Raw genomic sequence first — 16295 nt, 5'->3', positions numbered from 1 at the left:
ATGATCTTTAAAGAAAAGAATTTTTAACCAACTAAGAAGCCACTCATCCATCATTACTTACTGGTAATACAAGACACACAGAGTCCCCGAGCCCAAAGCTCAGGGAAGGTCCTGACAAAATCAAGCAGACAGCTGCAATGCGTGGTGTGGTAAGTGCTCCAGCGGAAGAAACACAGACAGCTATGAGCTCATACCAGAGAAGCACGTGACCTCATCACGCATTTCATTCCCCTGGGCATGTTTAGCCCTTCAGCTGAGAACCAGAGTTGGGCTGCCATCCACTTTAAAATTCTGTACAGGTGACCAATTATTTTTATTTGATCATTACTTTGAGGAAAAGAATATAGCAACTGCTGACATAAACATTCCACTCTAGATGACAAGTTCAACCCTCTTCATAATGTAACAAGGTGACTTTCCAGTATAAATGTATCATATGAATTTGGGCAGCATGTCCCCTTGATAGCAGGTTTGATGGAGGCCTCAGACCTTGGGATGTAAAAGATGAGCTTCTAGAATCACTGCCTGTAAGATTCAACAACCCTAGACCTTCAGCCCAAACACAGTACCTGTGGCCCACCGTTGTCATAGCTAAGGCCAGGTAACAGCCAATGGGCATGCCCGCCTTAACAGCCTTCAAGAGGGGATGAAACGTGGGTGACTCTGTCATGTCCGGCACAGCGCTGGAGAAGGGAACAGTTGGACAATTCTGCTGTATTCCGTAGTCATTTTTATGCAGTTTTAACCTCAAGATCAAGTTCCAGGCCCACTGGTTAAATGAGGTCTCAGGCGTCTCTCCATATCGAACAATACTGGCCAAATAGGAAACCTGAAACAATTATTTACTTTAAACCACATCGGTCACACACATATTAAATCAGTAAGCTCACCCACCCATCTCCTTCTTTGATCAGCAAAGCCCTCGAGAGAGAGGCCATATCACTGACTGGTACTCTGTGTTTGTGATCCTAAATCAAAGCAATTTCTCAAAGTGACCACTTTTGCTTACTTGATAGTCATTCTATGAACTTGACCTGAGTCAGCTCAAGTCAAAGAGTACAATACAAATAATACAAAAGTTATTATTAAACAGCGGTGTGCTGGTAAATAAATTTAACCCGCTGGAGAGTGGGAGAAGCTCATTCCCACCATTCATCAATTTTGGTAGATTAAAAAAAAATCCCCACCATTGTCAATTTCAGGCTACCAACAGATCACCCTGGCCGGCAGAGTTCCTGAAAACGTCTCACTCCGTTCTCCTGAGCCAGGGCAAGCCGCTCCAGCACACCACTGCAGCGCTACTCCTATTCCGCGGTGTTAAAGTGGCCGCGTGTAGGCGGCTTCTTAAAGAAGAATGCTTATCCCACCACAGAGTAAATGCTGTAACTTGATCCACCCAGGCTATTTATAATAAAAGATGTTTGTCCTCAATACACAGAGATGGAAATACCTGCTTCATGCTTTCAGACAGAAGCCCAGCATATGGCTTCTGTGCGAGGTATTTCTGGTACGCTTCAAGAACCGTTAAAGCCACTTCAGCATGGACTGCCTGATCCAGGTGGAGGGTACCCTATTGGAGAGAAAATTAACCACAAATATGCAATCTGGATTTAAAAAAAAAAAAAAAAATATATATATATATATATATATATATATATATATATACACCTTTGAACCAAAGGACTAGGCAGAAGAGTGAAAAAGAATTTTAGATGCAAAAGCTAAATTTTCCAAAAATCACGTTCCCTAACTATTAAGTTATAAAATGGCAACAGGAAAAAAAATTAAAATCTTTTTTAAAGAACCATTACGCTGTGCCTAGATAGATTTAGATCCGAGTCATCCTAGGCCGCAGCCATAAAAGGTATCTCTGAGTGTAGTCTTCCTCCCCTTCCTAGAATCTCTATGAACTTGTAAGTTTAAGGGCATAGCCACAAACCAGGAGTATGTTTAATTATTAGTAAATAGGAAGAGATTTAATAAATTAAGTCTATATCCCCTTTTCTTATACTATCAGCATTGAAAATGTAAAAAATACTCAACAACACAGGTAAGATATTCAGGAGCCTGAAGTGGTCTATCAAACTTCCCCCCAGTCTTCCTCTGCAGCCTAAAGAAATATATTCATTAGCTCCCTCCTAGAAGATGGCCTTTCTGACTCTGACAAAGGACGGAGGAGACCCTCACAGGGAGATCTCCACACGGCTGAGAGAAGGGGGGCAGGGGGATGTGAAGGTGGACAGCAGCCCCCTGCGGTGCTCACCCACCAGCACCTGAGAGAAGCAAGGCCCAGGTGAACCCATGGGCAGTCCCACGTGGTCAGCATTGCCCTAGAAGAAAGCTCCCGGGCTTCAGCGTCCTCATCTGCACAACAGGCGTCCTGCTCCTGCAAATCACCGACCACGGCTACGAGGACCAGTGACCTGCTCAGAACAAAGCCTGGCAGACAGCTTAGAGAGGGCTGAGTTCTCTCCTATTTTCCCTTAAAATGCTTAAATATTTTGACCAAGGAGGGCAACTACTAAGGCATAGGGTGAAGAGACAAGAAGGGTTTGTCAAAATCCCTGACCTGACACTTTGGAGACATATGATAAGTAGTAGCAAGGCCTTAAAAATAATACATTATTATTGATGAAAACTACCACCAAGTACTTAATGTGTGTCGAAAACTGTCCTGTTTTACCATGTCCTCAGCCACAGAGTCCTTACATCAAGCCTGTAACGTAAGCTTATCCGTACTGATGCTTAGAGATGAGCAACTAAGGCCCAGAGAGTACAAGAAGTTTGCTCAGGGTCACAGAGCCAGGAGGTGGCAGAGCTGGGATCAGAACCCAGGCAGGCTGGCTCAGGCTCTTTACCAATGCTCAGCGTTTCAGAAGACAAGTCTGAAATAACATGCAAGGGGGAGGAAGGGCCAGAGGCAGGGGAGGCAATTACGAGGAACTGTAGTAAACAGCCAGAGAGAAAACAACAGATACAAATGGCCTAAAGAAAAAGGGAAGAATTTTCAATGTGGAACAATTTCTCTTCATTCAGAGGATGTTCCCTCTGCAAAACAGAATCAAGAGGAGATCCTAAACTCTGACACAGCTAAAAGAATCTGCAGACCTTGCAAATAATATTTGGAAATGTTAATGTTTTGAGAAAATGTTTCTTTGAAATGATGTGTGTAGAACCTCCAGTTTCTAGAGCCGCAAGAATTTTTAAAACCTGCAACACCTGACTATTTGGTCAGGGGCACTGACCTCTTGTCCCTTAGACTGTCAAATAAAAAATGACAGCGGCCAACACAGCAATAGCCATCCGGTATGAACAAATCAAAATTATACCTATATTTTTGGTCAGATCGGCAAAAAATATATTTTTGGTGTGCCACAGGAGTTTAGTAATATTAGTTTGTGTACCATGAGATAAAAAAAGGCTGAAAATCACTAGAGAATGGTTTAAACACATACCTGTTCATTGAATCCCCAGTTCAGTCCTTCCAGGATAATACAGGCCAACTTGTTCTTCACCATTGTCAGGTTGTAGTTCAACAGCCAATCCCGAATCACAGCTATCTCGGAGGCAGAAGGCCGCCAAAGATACAAAGGCAGTTCTTTAAACAAGTATAAAGACACCTTATTAAAAAGAAAATGATAATAATTAAAACAAAAAACTGAGAAATAATCCTGTATCACTGTAACACATTATTAAACTGCTTGCAAAATTTTTTCTCCAAAAGGCACACGGCGCTTCAGAACACGGAAGAGGTGGGGGTACCTCCCCACATGTGTAGTAAATATAACCTTAAAACCAACACCTCACAGAGGCATGAGGAAAAAAATTACAGATTAACATCCCTCATGAATGTATATGTGAAAATCCTCAACAAGAAATATTACCACATTGAATCTAGCAGCACATAGAAAGACTAATACACCGTGATCAAGTGGCTTTTATTCCAGAAACAATGATTCAACATTTGAAAACTAGCCAATGTAATTCACCACAGTAACAGAAAAAAGGACAAAAGTCGTAAGATTATCTCAATGAATGCAAAAAACAAAAAGCAACTGAGTAACTATTCATGAAAAAACTCAGCAAACTAGAAACAAACTTTCTCAGCCTAACGTAGAGCATCAATGAAAAACCTACAACTAACATACTTAATGGTGAACTTTTGAGCACTTTCCTCTATGAGAGGGAAGGGAAGAATGTCCACTCTCACAGCTTCTGTTCAATACTGTAATAAAAAACACAGCCAATGCAGTAAGATAAGAAAAAGAAGTTAAAGGCCTAAAAATTGCGGGGGAAAAATCCTAATAAGAACTCTCAACAAAACAGAATTTAAATAGAATGTTTTAAGTATATATTCATGTTTCCTCCAGAAGCACCAGAAAGTGCAAAGAGTACAAAGAAACTACATGTATGAACAGAAAGGTGGAGGCACCTTTTAGATGTGCTTTAAACAACACTATGGTCCCAACTTTTACACTTCAAGTTAAGCATGTCTCTAGGGACAGCTTACTACTAGAAATATCATGACCAAATTAAAAATGTAAGTGTGGCCAAACCCTGCAAAACACTTGAGAGAAAAAGGCCATGGGCTCAACCAAAGTGAAAGAATCGTATGACCCACTACAGGTATCTCTGGCCTTCTCAGAGACGGAGCAACCACAAACAAGCTCCTGTACTGCAGATAAGGAGCCTTTCATCTCAGTATAATCACATCACAGTGGAACACAGAGTTCCACATACTACCGCACTGCCACTTAGGCAAACAGTAAAAAATATAAAAATTAAAAACAGAATTACCATACGATCCCACAATTCTACTTATGGGTACATACCCAAAAGAAATTAAAACAAGGTCTCAAAGAGATATTTGCACATTCACATTCTTTGCAGAGTTACAAGAACCAAAAGGTAAAAAGCAACCCGTGGCCATCAACACAGGAACAGATAAACAAAATGTAGTATATGCATACAATAGATTATATTCAGGCTTAAAAAGGAAATTCTGATATATGCTATAATATACAAGAACCTTGAAAATAGCATGCTACGTGGAACAAGCCAGTCATAATAAGACATATACTGTATGATTTCACTTGCATGAGGTACCTAGAACTCATAGAGACAGAGTAGAACGTTGGTTGCCAGGGGCTCGACTGGATGGTGCAGGGAGGAGGGAATGGGGAGTTACTATTTACCAGGCATAGTTTCAGTCTTGCAAGATGCAAGACTTCTGTGGATGGATGGATGGATGGCGCTGATGGCAGGGAGCAAAACAATGTGAGTGTGCTCCATGGGCTGCACTACACACTTAAAAATGGTTGAGATGGCATATTTTATGATGCATATAATTTACCATTATTATTAAAGATCAGTCATCTGTCCTGCAGTGACTGTAAGATGGAAAACCCTTTGTAAATAGAAGGCCACAGACAAATACTATTACTTTAAACATGTCTCTCAAAGTTATGACACACGACAGTCTGTCATTAGAAAAGCTCACACATTATAGCCTTATCACAGATGGTGAAGAAAACCTTCATTAAGTGTATGCTTCTTTAAAATGTTACACGCATGCAATGGAATAGTATTTGGCCATAAAAAAGAATGAAGCACCTGCCACGACATGGATGAACCCAGAGAACATGCTAAGGAAAGATGCCGGTCACAAAATACCACATAGTATACAATTCCGTTTACATGAAATGTGCAGAATAGTTACATCTATAAAGAGAGTAGATTTGTGGTTGTTTAGGGCTGGAGGAATGGAATGATTGAGTTTAACAGTTAACAGGCATGGGGTTGCTTTTGGACATGATAAAAACGTTCTAAAATTGATGGTGGTGATGGTTGTACATTTCTGTGAAAGTACTACAAAACACTGACTTGTACACTCTAAATAAATGAACTGTATGGTATATGAATTACACCAGTTGAGCTTGACTAAGAACTATATAAAGTTACAAAAGTGATTGGTACAAAAGACAGAAATACACTCTATGTGTCTTGCTCAACTTCAACTACTGCTTTTAATTTTGCTTTTGACTAATTTAAATAGTGCCTTGTTTCTTAATCAGAATTGTTTCTTCCAAGGATAAAATATAAAATTATGAAAGCCAAATAAAACTATGAAATAAAAACTGTTAATAAACTACAGGCTTATAGTTAATTATTTAAAGTAAAAACCTGTTATTACGGAGGCAGGAAAGTCACTTTGAGGAGGCTAAAGAAAAACCATCCCAGCTTTCACAAGCAGCAGCTAATGCCAAGTAGGCATGTGAATGGTGCAGAGCCTGAGACACGATGAGTGCCCTCCTACCCTGTTGTGCCCGTGAGTGAGTCATTCCCAGCAGCCACACTGCTCCGGGATTTAGAAGAGGAAAAGGCAACACAAGCAAACAGATGAACAAAAGCAGTGTTCTTACCATTCCAACCTGGTCGATGGTGTCTTGAACTCTATCCAAGAGGACAGAAATTATCGCAGGGTGAACAGCTGTGATGCCTGCTAAAAGCTCTCGACCAGCCTTTGAAAAAGTCTCTCTGGTGGACAGGGTAACGTAAGATACCTAAATACAGGAGGGGTGGAAACGGCACCTTTAATACCAATTATCAGTCAAAACACATTTCTATAATTTACTTAGGATGTTTTCAAGTAAAGTAGAAAGACACAGCCTGAGTTCACACAATGTTCAAAAAGATGTCAGAACTCCGAAGAACAAAGTGTCTGCCCTGAGGCTGGAAGGTGGGAGGAGAGGGAATGGAGAGGAAAGGTCACTATGTAACAACGACTTAAGAGCTGGCTTCGGAAAGTATATCCTGACGTAGCAATAAAATAGTCCCTTCAGAGTTAACACTTTTCAAAATTTGAGGAAATCACTAAAATGATAAAAATCAATGCATTTCATGGGACTATGCATTCTATCCTACAAAATAACTACAAGAGCTCCTAAAATATGAGTGTTTACCAATTCCTCTTGAACAGTGTCTTCCAGACTATAGGTGACAATCCACTGGTGCCAATGGCGAACATTATTTTTTAAATACAATGGAATAGAACAGAAATATAATAGTAGAATAAAACAGAACAGAAAAATGTGAGAATGCATCCACCTAAAATTAAGTATTGCTTTAATTTCACTCAAGAACTTCTATACATGCACACACAGCATCAGAATGTAACTTTCACTGTGGGTACTGGTTAGACACCTGAAACATTATTCAAGAACATAAAGATTACTTTAGGGTCTGGAGAATGCCAAGATCCAGTGATCAAGCAATTTCAATGTACAGCAATTTTTTCACCACGTGGAGATAGTCTGGAATTGCAGATCCTTCCAGGTCTTAACCTCGTGCACAGTTAAGTATACAAGTATAAGGACAGCTTGATAGAGTACTAGATCCTGGAGAAGAACTCATCCAGTCTGCCATTCTCAAATTGGAGTATTGGGTGGAAGATAATAAATTCACAGAATCTTCTTGGAACATAATTTTACTTGAGTTTACTTGTACAGTTTAGAGGAAAAACTTATTTTTGAAGATAAATAGATGACAACCTAAACTGAAAATGTACATGGTTCTTTAGTTTTTTTCATATACACAAAACTCCAATGAAAGTTTTAGTAACCATTTTGAGTTATGTCCCTAGACACTCCAGGGTCCAAAGTTCACTCTCCTCCACTGTTAGGGACGGCTCAGTGAAAAAGGGAAGAACATGAGAATCTCCTCCCAGCCTGTCATTTTATAGATGAGGAAACTGAAGCCCAGAGCAGTAAGGTATCTTTTCTGATGTGAGATGGGCAATTAGCAGCACATTTAAAATAACCCAGGCCTTCAAACTCCAAGCTCAGTGTTCTTTCCACCATCTCATGTAAACTGACGTAACGGCCAGCCTTCCACATTACTGGCAGGGTCAGAGGGGGAGGGCAGAGACAACAACAGACAGTATAAAAACCATGAGGGTCAGGCTGTGTCAAATGGTCTATTCCTTACCAGAACTCATGTACCAAGTGTCAGGAGTAGTAGGGGAAATGGAATGGGCATGATCCATATTTTCAATACTCCTTATAGCAAAATGACGTTCCATCAAGTATCTGCTCCCAAGCAGTGCAAACAGTATACAATAGTCACTTTTACTTTCTAAAGCAATCTCAAAAGAATCAGTGAGTGGACAATCCAAAAGAAAATATTTTTTAGCTGACTTCTAAAACTTAATATTCTAACCTCATATATCTCCAGAACAATAATTTTTATGAAGTCTTCATCCACGCTGGTTCTTCTGGCCTGAGCCATCTGAGCAAACGTAGTCAGAAGGCAAATCTCTTCCGAACTATTCATGGAAGAGAGACACTTCTCAAAGTTCACAAAATGTTCTGGGTCTGCAGGTTCACACCAAGAAAATTAAAATGGGGAATGAGTAAATATATATCACTTTAAGTACTCTTCCAGAGAAAAAGAAGATATAAAATTAAACAACATTCAGAAATACTTAAAGATACAAAAGTTCTTCCTTGAAGTTACTCAGTGTTCCTGGGTCTCTCCTGTATACACAGGAGGTGTACGTGTTGTTAAGCTTTCCAGTGGATTTCTACAGACCCCAAGAAGGTTGGGCCAGGTAAAATTCCAACTTTAAATATAATGTAGCCTCAGGTGACATTTCACCTCCCCAAGCCTCAGTTTCCTCATCTGTTTCCAAAGGTATTTAAGATTAAATGACACTTCACTAGGAAAGTGCTCTGTCAGCTGCAAAGCACCAGCACTGCCACTGGGTGAGACATCTTCAAAGGCAAACTTGAAGCTACTTGGGCCAGACAAATGAGTGACAAGCCTGCTAATGAAAACCACTAAGACTGGCAAACTACTCAGCACAAGCACAACATTCTGAACAAAAGCAATCTGATTATAAAAGAAATTGTGGGACAAGAAATTAATTATAACAGTAACTGAAACACTAATGAAATGTGACACAGTTGCCTATTTCTCAGAGGATGCCATGTAAGCAATATTACATTTTGTCACTAGGGGGCAGTACTGATCAACAGCTTTGCAACACATGACAGAAAATTAATGCTTCAAAGGCAAGTTGTAGAGAGGAATGAAAAAAAAAGTCTGTTTAGAAAATATATTCCCTTGATAGAATTTTTCACAGTAAGACAGCAGCAAGCCAACAATGCTTTTCATATGTTTACACACTTGAGAAAAAGGTAGTATATTGAATTTCCTGTATCTTCAAAATAAGTCCATGAACTTACCAACCCAATTTTCATTTCCTATCTACAAAATGGGGTTACCATAGAAATAACTGGCCAGAGCATTTCTAAAATAATGAAAATTGGAATTACATTCTAATAAGTCAAAAGCCACAAAGCAGTCTCTCGAATTTCAAAACTATAACACAAACTGAATGAATTTAAACATCCTCAGTCCTTCTAAGGGTAAAGAGAAGAAAGCAACAAGGAGGACAGGCACAGGTGTTGCCTGGGTGGCGAGGCTGTACCTTGGAGGTGCTTCTTGCACTCGGCAGGCGGGAGGGCGGTGCACAGAGTCTCCAGATTCCCGCTCTCCACCTGGTGCATGAGGTAGAAGAGCTTCCAGAGCATCTGGACGGACAGTGTTCCAAAAGGCATTTCTGACATAAACAGCCAAATGCCAAGTCTGCGTGTTTTAAAAAGAGCAGGAAGCATTTTATTACATTATCAGTCAACCTCACCGCACTGAGAAAGAAAGCAGATGAACATTCGGCTCTCACAAAAAGAAATAATTCTTAAATCATACTGCAGCGATTTTTCTACCACGTCTCGGTCATAAACACCTTGAGGACAGATAACGGTAAAAGGAAATACAAGGCACTTAGTTTGTGCCAGGCACTGTTCTAATTGCCGCTTCGTGTCTATATCCCCCCTCATTCCACCCTCACTAAATCCAAGGCAACTACTATGGCTGATACTATCCCAATTCACACATGAGGCTGCTGAGGCACAGAACGGGTGACAGGAGGAGGCAGAGCTGCGTTCTGAACCAGAGTCTTCTAAGACCCAAGTGACTGACAGACTGCACAGATATGCATGTGTGTGCCTGCGCACACGTACGGGTGCATGTGTGGTGGGTGAGCGGGGAATCTCTGCAGTGACTCCTCCCTCACCCCAAGCGAAGCTCAAACTCCTCAGCCCTGCCTTCAAAGGCCTCCACAGTACAGCTCAGACCCATATTTCCAACCAGAGCCGTGTCTGCGTTCAGATCAGACCACCCTCCCAGCCGCCATCTCTCCACCTGTGAAGCCTTCTCCCATCTCCACCTCAGCACTACTGCAGAGGGCCATCCACACCTGACTTCGGCATTACCTTTCCCTTTATCGGTGGTTCTCACACAGCAGTGGGAGGCAGAAAAATGACCTCCAGTCTTTGTGGGAAATGCAGATTACAAAAGCCAGCCTACAGAAATGATTTTGTAGGTCAAATTGGGGTCCAAGGACTTGTACATTTTAGACACCCCAGGTGACTCAGACTCAAGTGGTCCTTAAACTACACAGTGAGAAACAGTGCAAGTTGCTGTCATATAGGTACACACACTAGCCACAACCACCTGAGTGCAAAAATCAGGTTTTGTTCCTCTGTGTATACACCATATGTAACCTAGTCTTATATTTTAATTACCCAGTACCTAAACCAGTACCTCAAAAACAATCAACATTCAATAAATGCTTATAAAAATTTCATGCTATGTGAATTCTATGCTATGTGAATTTTATCTCAAAAACATCTAAATGAAACAGGGAGACTCCCAAAACTATTGCTATATTTTGGGCAAAACTACAAACTGACCAATTAAAAATAAACAAAGCTTATTAAGAAAAAAGACCACTAAGTTATACAGTGTATGCCTAACCTGTGTCTATGGACCACCAGGTCGCTAGTGGCCCAAACTACCACTGCCCCAGACTCTGAAAAGCAACAGCTAAACGCCCAAGCAAGAGTGGAAAACGCTTCCCTAAAAGTTCAGGCAGTCCAGGCTTCTTAAACAATTACTGTAACACTCCCATGGGTCTTCACCCTCTTGTAGAAGGGCTGCCAAAACAATCAGGGGAAGTGAAGAGACCTTGTTTTAGGCTATGAAGCCCCCTATACGGCAGACATGCAGCAAGTCTGGCCTAGGCTTTCGCTCTGTGTACTTTGATTTTGATTAGTTTTGTCTTAGGTGGGGGGTGGCTGGTCAGAAATTTCCACTGGAGTGCCAAATAGGTTTAAATTTCATGGCCTTAACTATCTGATTCTCATACAATTTCTTCCCTAAAATAAATTTCCAAAAATAAACTGTACTCAAGAACAACAGTTTTCAACTTTTTAAAGCTTAAAACAATTTCATATATGTGAATTATATACATATGATGTTACATGAGAGTTCACAGCTCAGAATATAAGAGCTAGTAAGTTGTTGCACACTTGAAACTAATATAATGTTCAATGCAAATGGTAATTGAAAAATAAAGTTTAAAGTTCTTTTCAAAAAAAAAAAAAAAGCTAGTAAGTAGGAAGTAACTGCCGTGAGAGCTTTCCTGCTCAGCTAAGTGAGCACAAGACCCGGTGACAGGAGATGAGAGAAGGCTCTTCCCCAGCCGCAGGCCGGCTTCAATGGGCAGGTGCTCCTGTACTGACCCCCTGGCAGGGTTCTGCACAGGTTTTGTGGCACCTCATGGGACCACCAAGTTTCTGGGCAATACAGAATGTATTACAAGGGTAATCTAATTGTTTTTATTGACTTGGAGCAGAGGGAGGGAGAGAGAAAAACATCGCTTTGTTACTCCACTTATTTATGCATTCATTGGTTGTCTCTTGCATGTGCCCTGACTGGGGAATTAAACCCGTAACCCTTGGTATACTGGGATGACGCTCTAACCACCTGAGCTAGCCAGGCAGGGCCAAAAGTAATCTAAAGATAAATTTCTAAGCCTAAGTTCTATTTATCTTAGACCCATACCTTCTGAGTACCTGAAAGTGATTAGAACGTAATCAAGGAGTCGGTAATTTCTCTAAGCAAACAGGTATTCTAGTCTTCATCTGAAACCACAAAAGAACCACCACTTACATTTGAAAAATCCTTCGTGGTTTAAAAAACAATTCCACATACTGCTGTAGCTCGTCCCTGTGACATACTCAAGAGGTTGATGGGAGAGGTGGTATATGTTATCATCATCTCTACTTTATAAATGGAGAAAGTGAGGCTTGCCCGGGGTACACAAAATAAATAAGAAGCTGAAGCTAAGGGGCCCAGGGTAGAAGTGCAGACAGCTCAGCTGGCAGTTTGCTAGTGGAGCTTTGTGGGGCTGGAGGATGGCCCTCATCTCCCAGCAGGGGGCACAATCATGCAGGAAGAACCCACTCCTACTCTTGGCCAGAAGCTCAGGGTACAGAATGCACTGCTCTGCCTCAAACATAAACTAGGCTGGAAGAAGCAGCAAAGACAGCATGGTCAGAAGACAGCATCCAAACAGCCAAGGCAGCAGACCAGGACCCACGACCATCCTGGGCCTTGAAGCTGCTGCAGGAAGACAATCTCAATAACCAAGTCAGAAAAGTACTTGTGCCATGCACCGGGCACCTACTCTACCTCACTGCAGACCCCAGAGCTGGGTGTGTGAACCCTCCACTCAAGGCTACCCTGAAACAAAAGCTCAGGTGTGCCACAACTAGATCTCAGAACCCTGTTATTCTAAAACTAACAGAAACCTGAAAGAAAGATCATTTCAGTCAACACTGTAGTTAAGGGAACAAAAGCCCATGAGTTTGCACAAGGTAAGAAACAGATGCAATACACTAAGATATCACAAAAAAATCAACCTCAGTCGATACTTGCACGTCACTCTTTCTCACCAGCCTGGAGCCATTTCTCAGCACTTATCATCATACTTCTTACCTTTTGGCTCTCAACACATGCAGGACAGTCCTCAGAAACAGCTCATCAAATTCAACCTGTAGTTTCTCCATGGAGTAGGGCTCCAGGGACACCCCCATGCCTCGGTTGTGGCGCACATACTGTGCCCAATGGTCACTCACATAGCCGAGGGTCATCCTGAGCATGAGGAGAGACAATACAGCGCCCTTCATTAGTGTGTTCAGTGTCGGTGGCTTTAATTCTGTCTGAAGCATTCGCCTGTTCAACAGAGTTATTGAACACTACTATCTTCTAGGTTCTGAAAAGAATCAATAGGGGCTGGGGGACCCCACCTTCATGGAGCTTACACTTAGGGCAAACAGACAAACAAAATAAAGTAAAATGTATAGTGAGTCATGTGGTTATATGCGACATTGAGGAAAATGCACTGGAGAGGAGAAGTTTCTTTGGAGTTGACGGGAGGAGAGCTGGCTGGGAGCAGGAAAGGCCTAACTGAAGGGGGCCATGTGCACAGACACAGGGAGAAACCACAGGGATCCGTAAGGGAAGAGCTTCCAGGCAGAAGAAACCACCAGTGTGAAGGCTGCAAGGTGTGTTCAGGATGTTGGAGACACAGCAGGCAGCCAGTGTGCTAAAGTGAAGTGAGAGATCGGGGGACAGGCTGCAGAGCAAATCAGAAAAGGGACAAAAGCCAGAATTTACTCTGCATGAGACTGGGAGCAACAGGGACTTGACAGAGGAGCAACATGAGCTGACTCACCGTTTTCAGGGAACACTGGCAGTTGGGAGAATAAGGGGGCAGTGAGAAGGGGGTGCAAGGGCAAAAGCAGGAAGGCCACTGTGACAATCAGGGAGAAATAACTAAGAATGAGCCAGGGTGGTAGCCGGGAAGGTGGTGAGAAGCTGGGTTCTGGAAGCAGCCTGTTCCATTGACTCAAAAGGATGCATCTCTCTCCCGCGTCATCTCTGCAACTGGAATGTACTTTAAAACTGATGGCATGCCCCAATTTGGCAGCATTTTTTTCTTTCTGAGTGGCACACAAAATACATCTTCAGACTTGGTGGCATCTCAGATTTGATACAAGATGGTGTTTGGAAGGCAAAGATGATAGAACTGGTTGCTCGATGGGATGCAGAGTGGAAAAGAGAAAAGTCAGGGATGACACCACCTGTTTTGGCCCAAGCAACCAGAAGAATTAAGTTGCCACTGAGTGAACCTGAGAAGACTGTGGGTGGCGAAGTCTGGGAGGTGGGAAGACAGAGTCTGCTTTGGGAATATTAAATTACCATGTTCTCTAGTCATCCAACTGGAGGTGCTGAGGTGGCAGCTAGATAAACAAGCTTATGACGGAGGTACAGACTGGAAATATAATTCTGAGAATTGTCAGTGTTTAGGTGATATTTAAAGACATGAGAATGGATGAGAAAGAACCCAAGCAGCAAGTTGGGATAAAGAGAAGAGGTCCCAGGACTGAGACCTGAGGCCCTCTGACAACAAGAAGTGTGGGAAGTGAGAATGAAGCCACCAAGGAGGCAGACGACAAAGAGTCCTTGAAATGCAGGAGAAGCCAGGAGACAGCGGAAGCCAAGCAAAGAAAACGTAAGGAGAAAGGATCAACAGTGAGAAAGGCTGCTGCGTGAACTACATGAGTGCTGTAAAGCAGGATGGAGACTCAGAATCAGCCACGGGATTAGCAGCACAAAGTCCATCAGTGACCTTCACTCTCCAGACCCAGGTCGGGGCAATGCTGGGGGCAGGCCTGATTGTGCCCAGTTCCAGCGAGAAAGGAGGAAACACTGGAACCAACAGATGACCTGAGGAGGGGGACCTTGTGGAAAATTGTTCCACAACTGGAAGGGATGAGAAGAATCTGTGATAGAGCAAAGTAAGCAGACAGAAAACAAAAAAAGAATAAACATGATATACTATAATACTCTGCTATAAATATTTACACAGAAATAATACAGAGTGACTACTGTCTTAAAATGATGGTGACGGCAATGTCTTTCCTGCAGCGTTATTACAAGAAGAACAGGAGAAGGCACAGACCGGGCGCACGGTGTGTGCCTCAGCCCCACGGCATGTGTGTGAGCCCAAGGGCGGGTTTCACCTTACTCACCAGCAGGAGCAGAAGATGAGCACTAGGACTTCTGATAAGTAAATTAGAAATTACTCTCCAAGTCACCAACCTTCCCTCCCCACCATCTCATTTTAATTACCCTCTACTCAAGGTTTTCTCTAGACCTTAAAAAAGACCTGTGACTTTTTCAGGACATCCTATAATCATTTACCTGACTTTCTTAGATGTGTATTTACCATGCACATCTCAAATAAATTAATTAAAATCAAATGTAGGAAGGAAAATTTCTTTAGCTTTTTTTGGAGGAAAAGAAGGTTGGAAGAAATAATAGGGAATGATGTAGGGAATGACCCAGAGATAAAAACTGATGATACAAGAAAAGGATATAAAATTAATTCAATAAAAAGCAGTAGCTATTCTCAAAATTTATTCAGACTTGATAATAACACACAAACCTACTTTCCATTCAAATAAATCATATGCTTTCCCAGATCAAAAGAGTAACAACTGATGCTATCTGTACAGTTTTCTTTAAATGATATTTAACAAATTAGGATAAGAATAAATAAAAGAGAAAATGAAAAGAGTGACACAAAAGAGTTATTGCTGATTTTCCATAGCTAAGTGACAGACCCCAGGCAAAAGCTAGGAGATAGAAGAAAATAGAGAGCAAGGAAAGGGCATTTTTCTTGGCCAAGTTCAGTTCCTCTGGACAAGTTCAATCCAGCAGTTTCTTTGAGGATGCTGACTCCAAGAACAAATCAAGCAAACCAGTAAAATGTGAGATAATTAACCAAATATTCTGACTGGAAGCATTTATATAATTTCCATCTAGCAGATGGTGAGAAAACCCAATTCTTACTTGTATGATAAATTAAGACCTGAAGCATACATAGCAGTGTCCATAATCCCAATTATGCAGCATCTATATATGACCAGGGTCAAAGCAAAAAGAAACGATGTAGCAACAGCAGTTATTACCTCATCATGTAACCAATTCGCTTCACAAACTGCCTGTAGCGTGCTCTGTTAAAGGTTTCTAGCCCCACGGCCAGAAGTTCCACTAATGAGTTAGCAAAGGCAAAAATTTTCATCATCTCTTGAGGTCTTGTTGTTTCAGGTAAATAATCACCTGAAAGTTAAAATCAGAGAAAAGAAAAAAATTGTAATTACTATGGAAAAACACTGAAAGACACAGGTAGAGATACCTCAATAAGGAAGCCAGGCCAAGATGGAGAAGAATTAACAATCCCCACTGCTCTGGCTCCTACACCAATGTGAAATGGGAAATTCAAACAAAGCACAAAATGAGAACTATTTAAGACAGACAAT

The 16295-nt window shown here is 41.6% G+C and overlaps 1 protein-coding gene across 3 annotated transcripts in view; it reads right to left on the bottom strand.

Moving 5' to 3' along the window:
- Window positions 1–16295, bottom strand: part of EPG5 (ectopic P-granules autophagy protein 5 homolog) — a 94068-nt gene that overhangs the window by 55870 nt on the left and 21903 nt on the right. For all 3 annotated transcript variants that reach the window (XM_028523996.2, XM_036009094.1, XM_036009095.1), the window contains 8 exons: window positions 15945–16095; window positions 12904–13059; window positions 9491–9648; window positions 8218–8372; window positions 6423–6563; window positions 3456–3620; window positions 1451–1570; window positions 570–829 (listed from right to left, as the gene is read on the bottom strand). In XM_028523996.2, coding sequence (XP_028379797.1) covers window positions 570–829; window positions 1451–1570; window positions 3456–3620; window positions 6423–6563; window positions 8218–8372; window positions 9491–9648; window positions 12904–13059; window positions 15945–16095 — 1306 coding nt within the window. The remainder of the gene's footprint in view (window positions 1–569; window positions 830–1450; window positions 1571–3455; window positions 3621–6422; window positions 6564–8217; window positions 8373–9490; window positions 9649–12903; window positions 13060–15944; window positions 16096–16295) is intronic.

The sequence above is a fragment of the Phyllostomus discolor genome, chromosome 9 (assembly GCF_004126475.2).
Source record: "Phyllostomus discolor isolate MPI-MPIP mPhyDis1 chromosome 9, mPhyDis1.pri.v3, whole genome shotgun sequence".
NCBI lineage: Eukaryota > Metazoa > Chordata > Mammalia > Chiroptera > Phyllostomidae > Phyllostomus > Phyllostomus discolor.
This window is presented reverse-complemented; position numbering and strand designations above follow the sequence as displayed.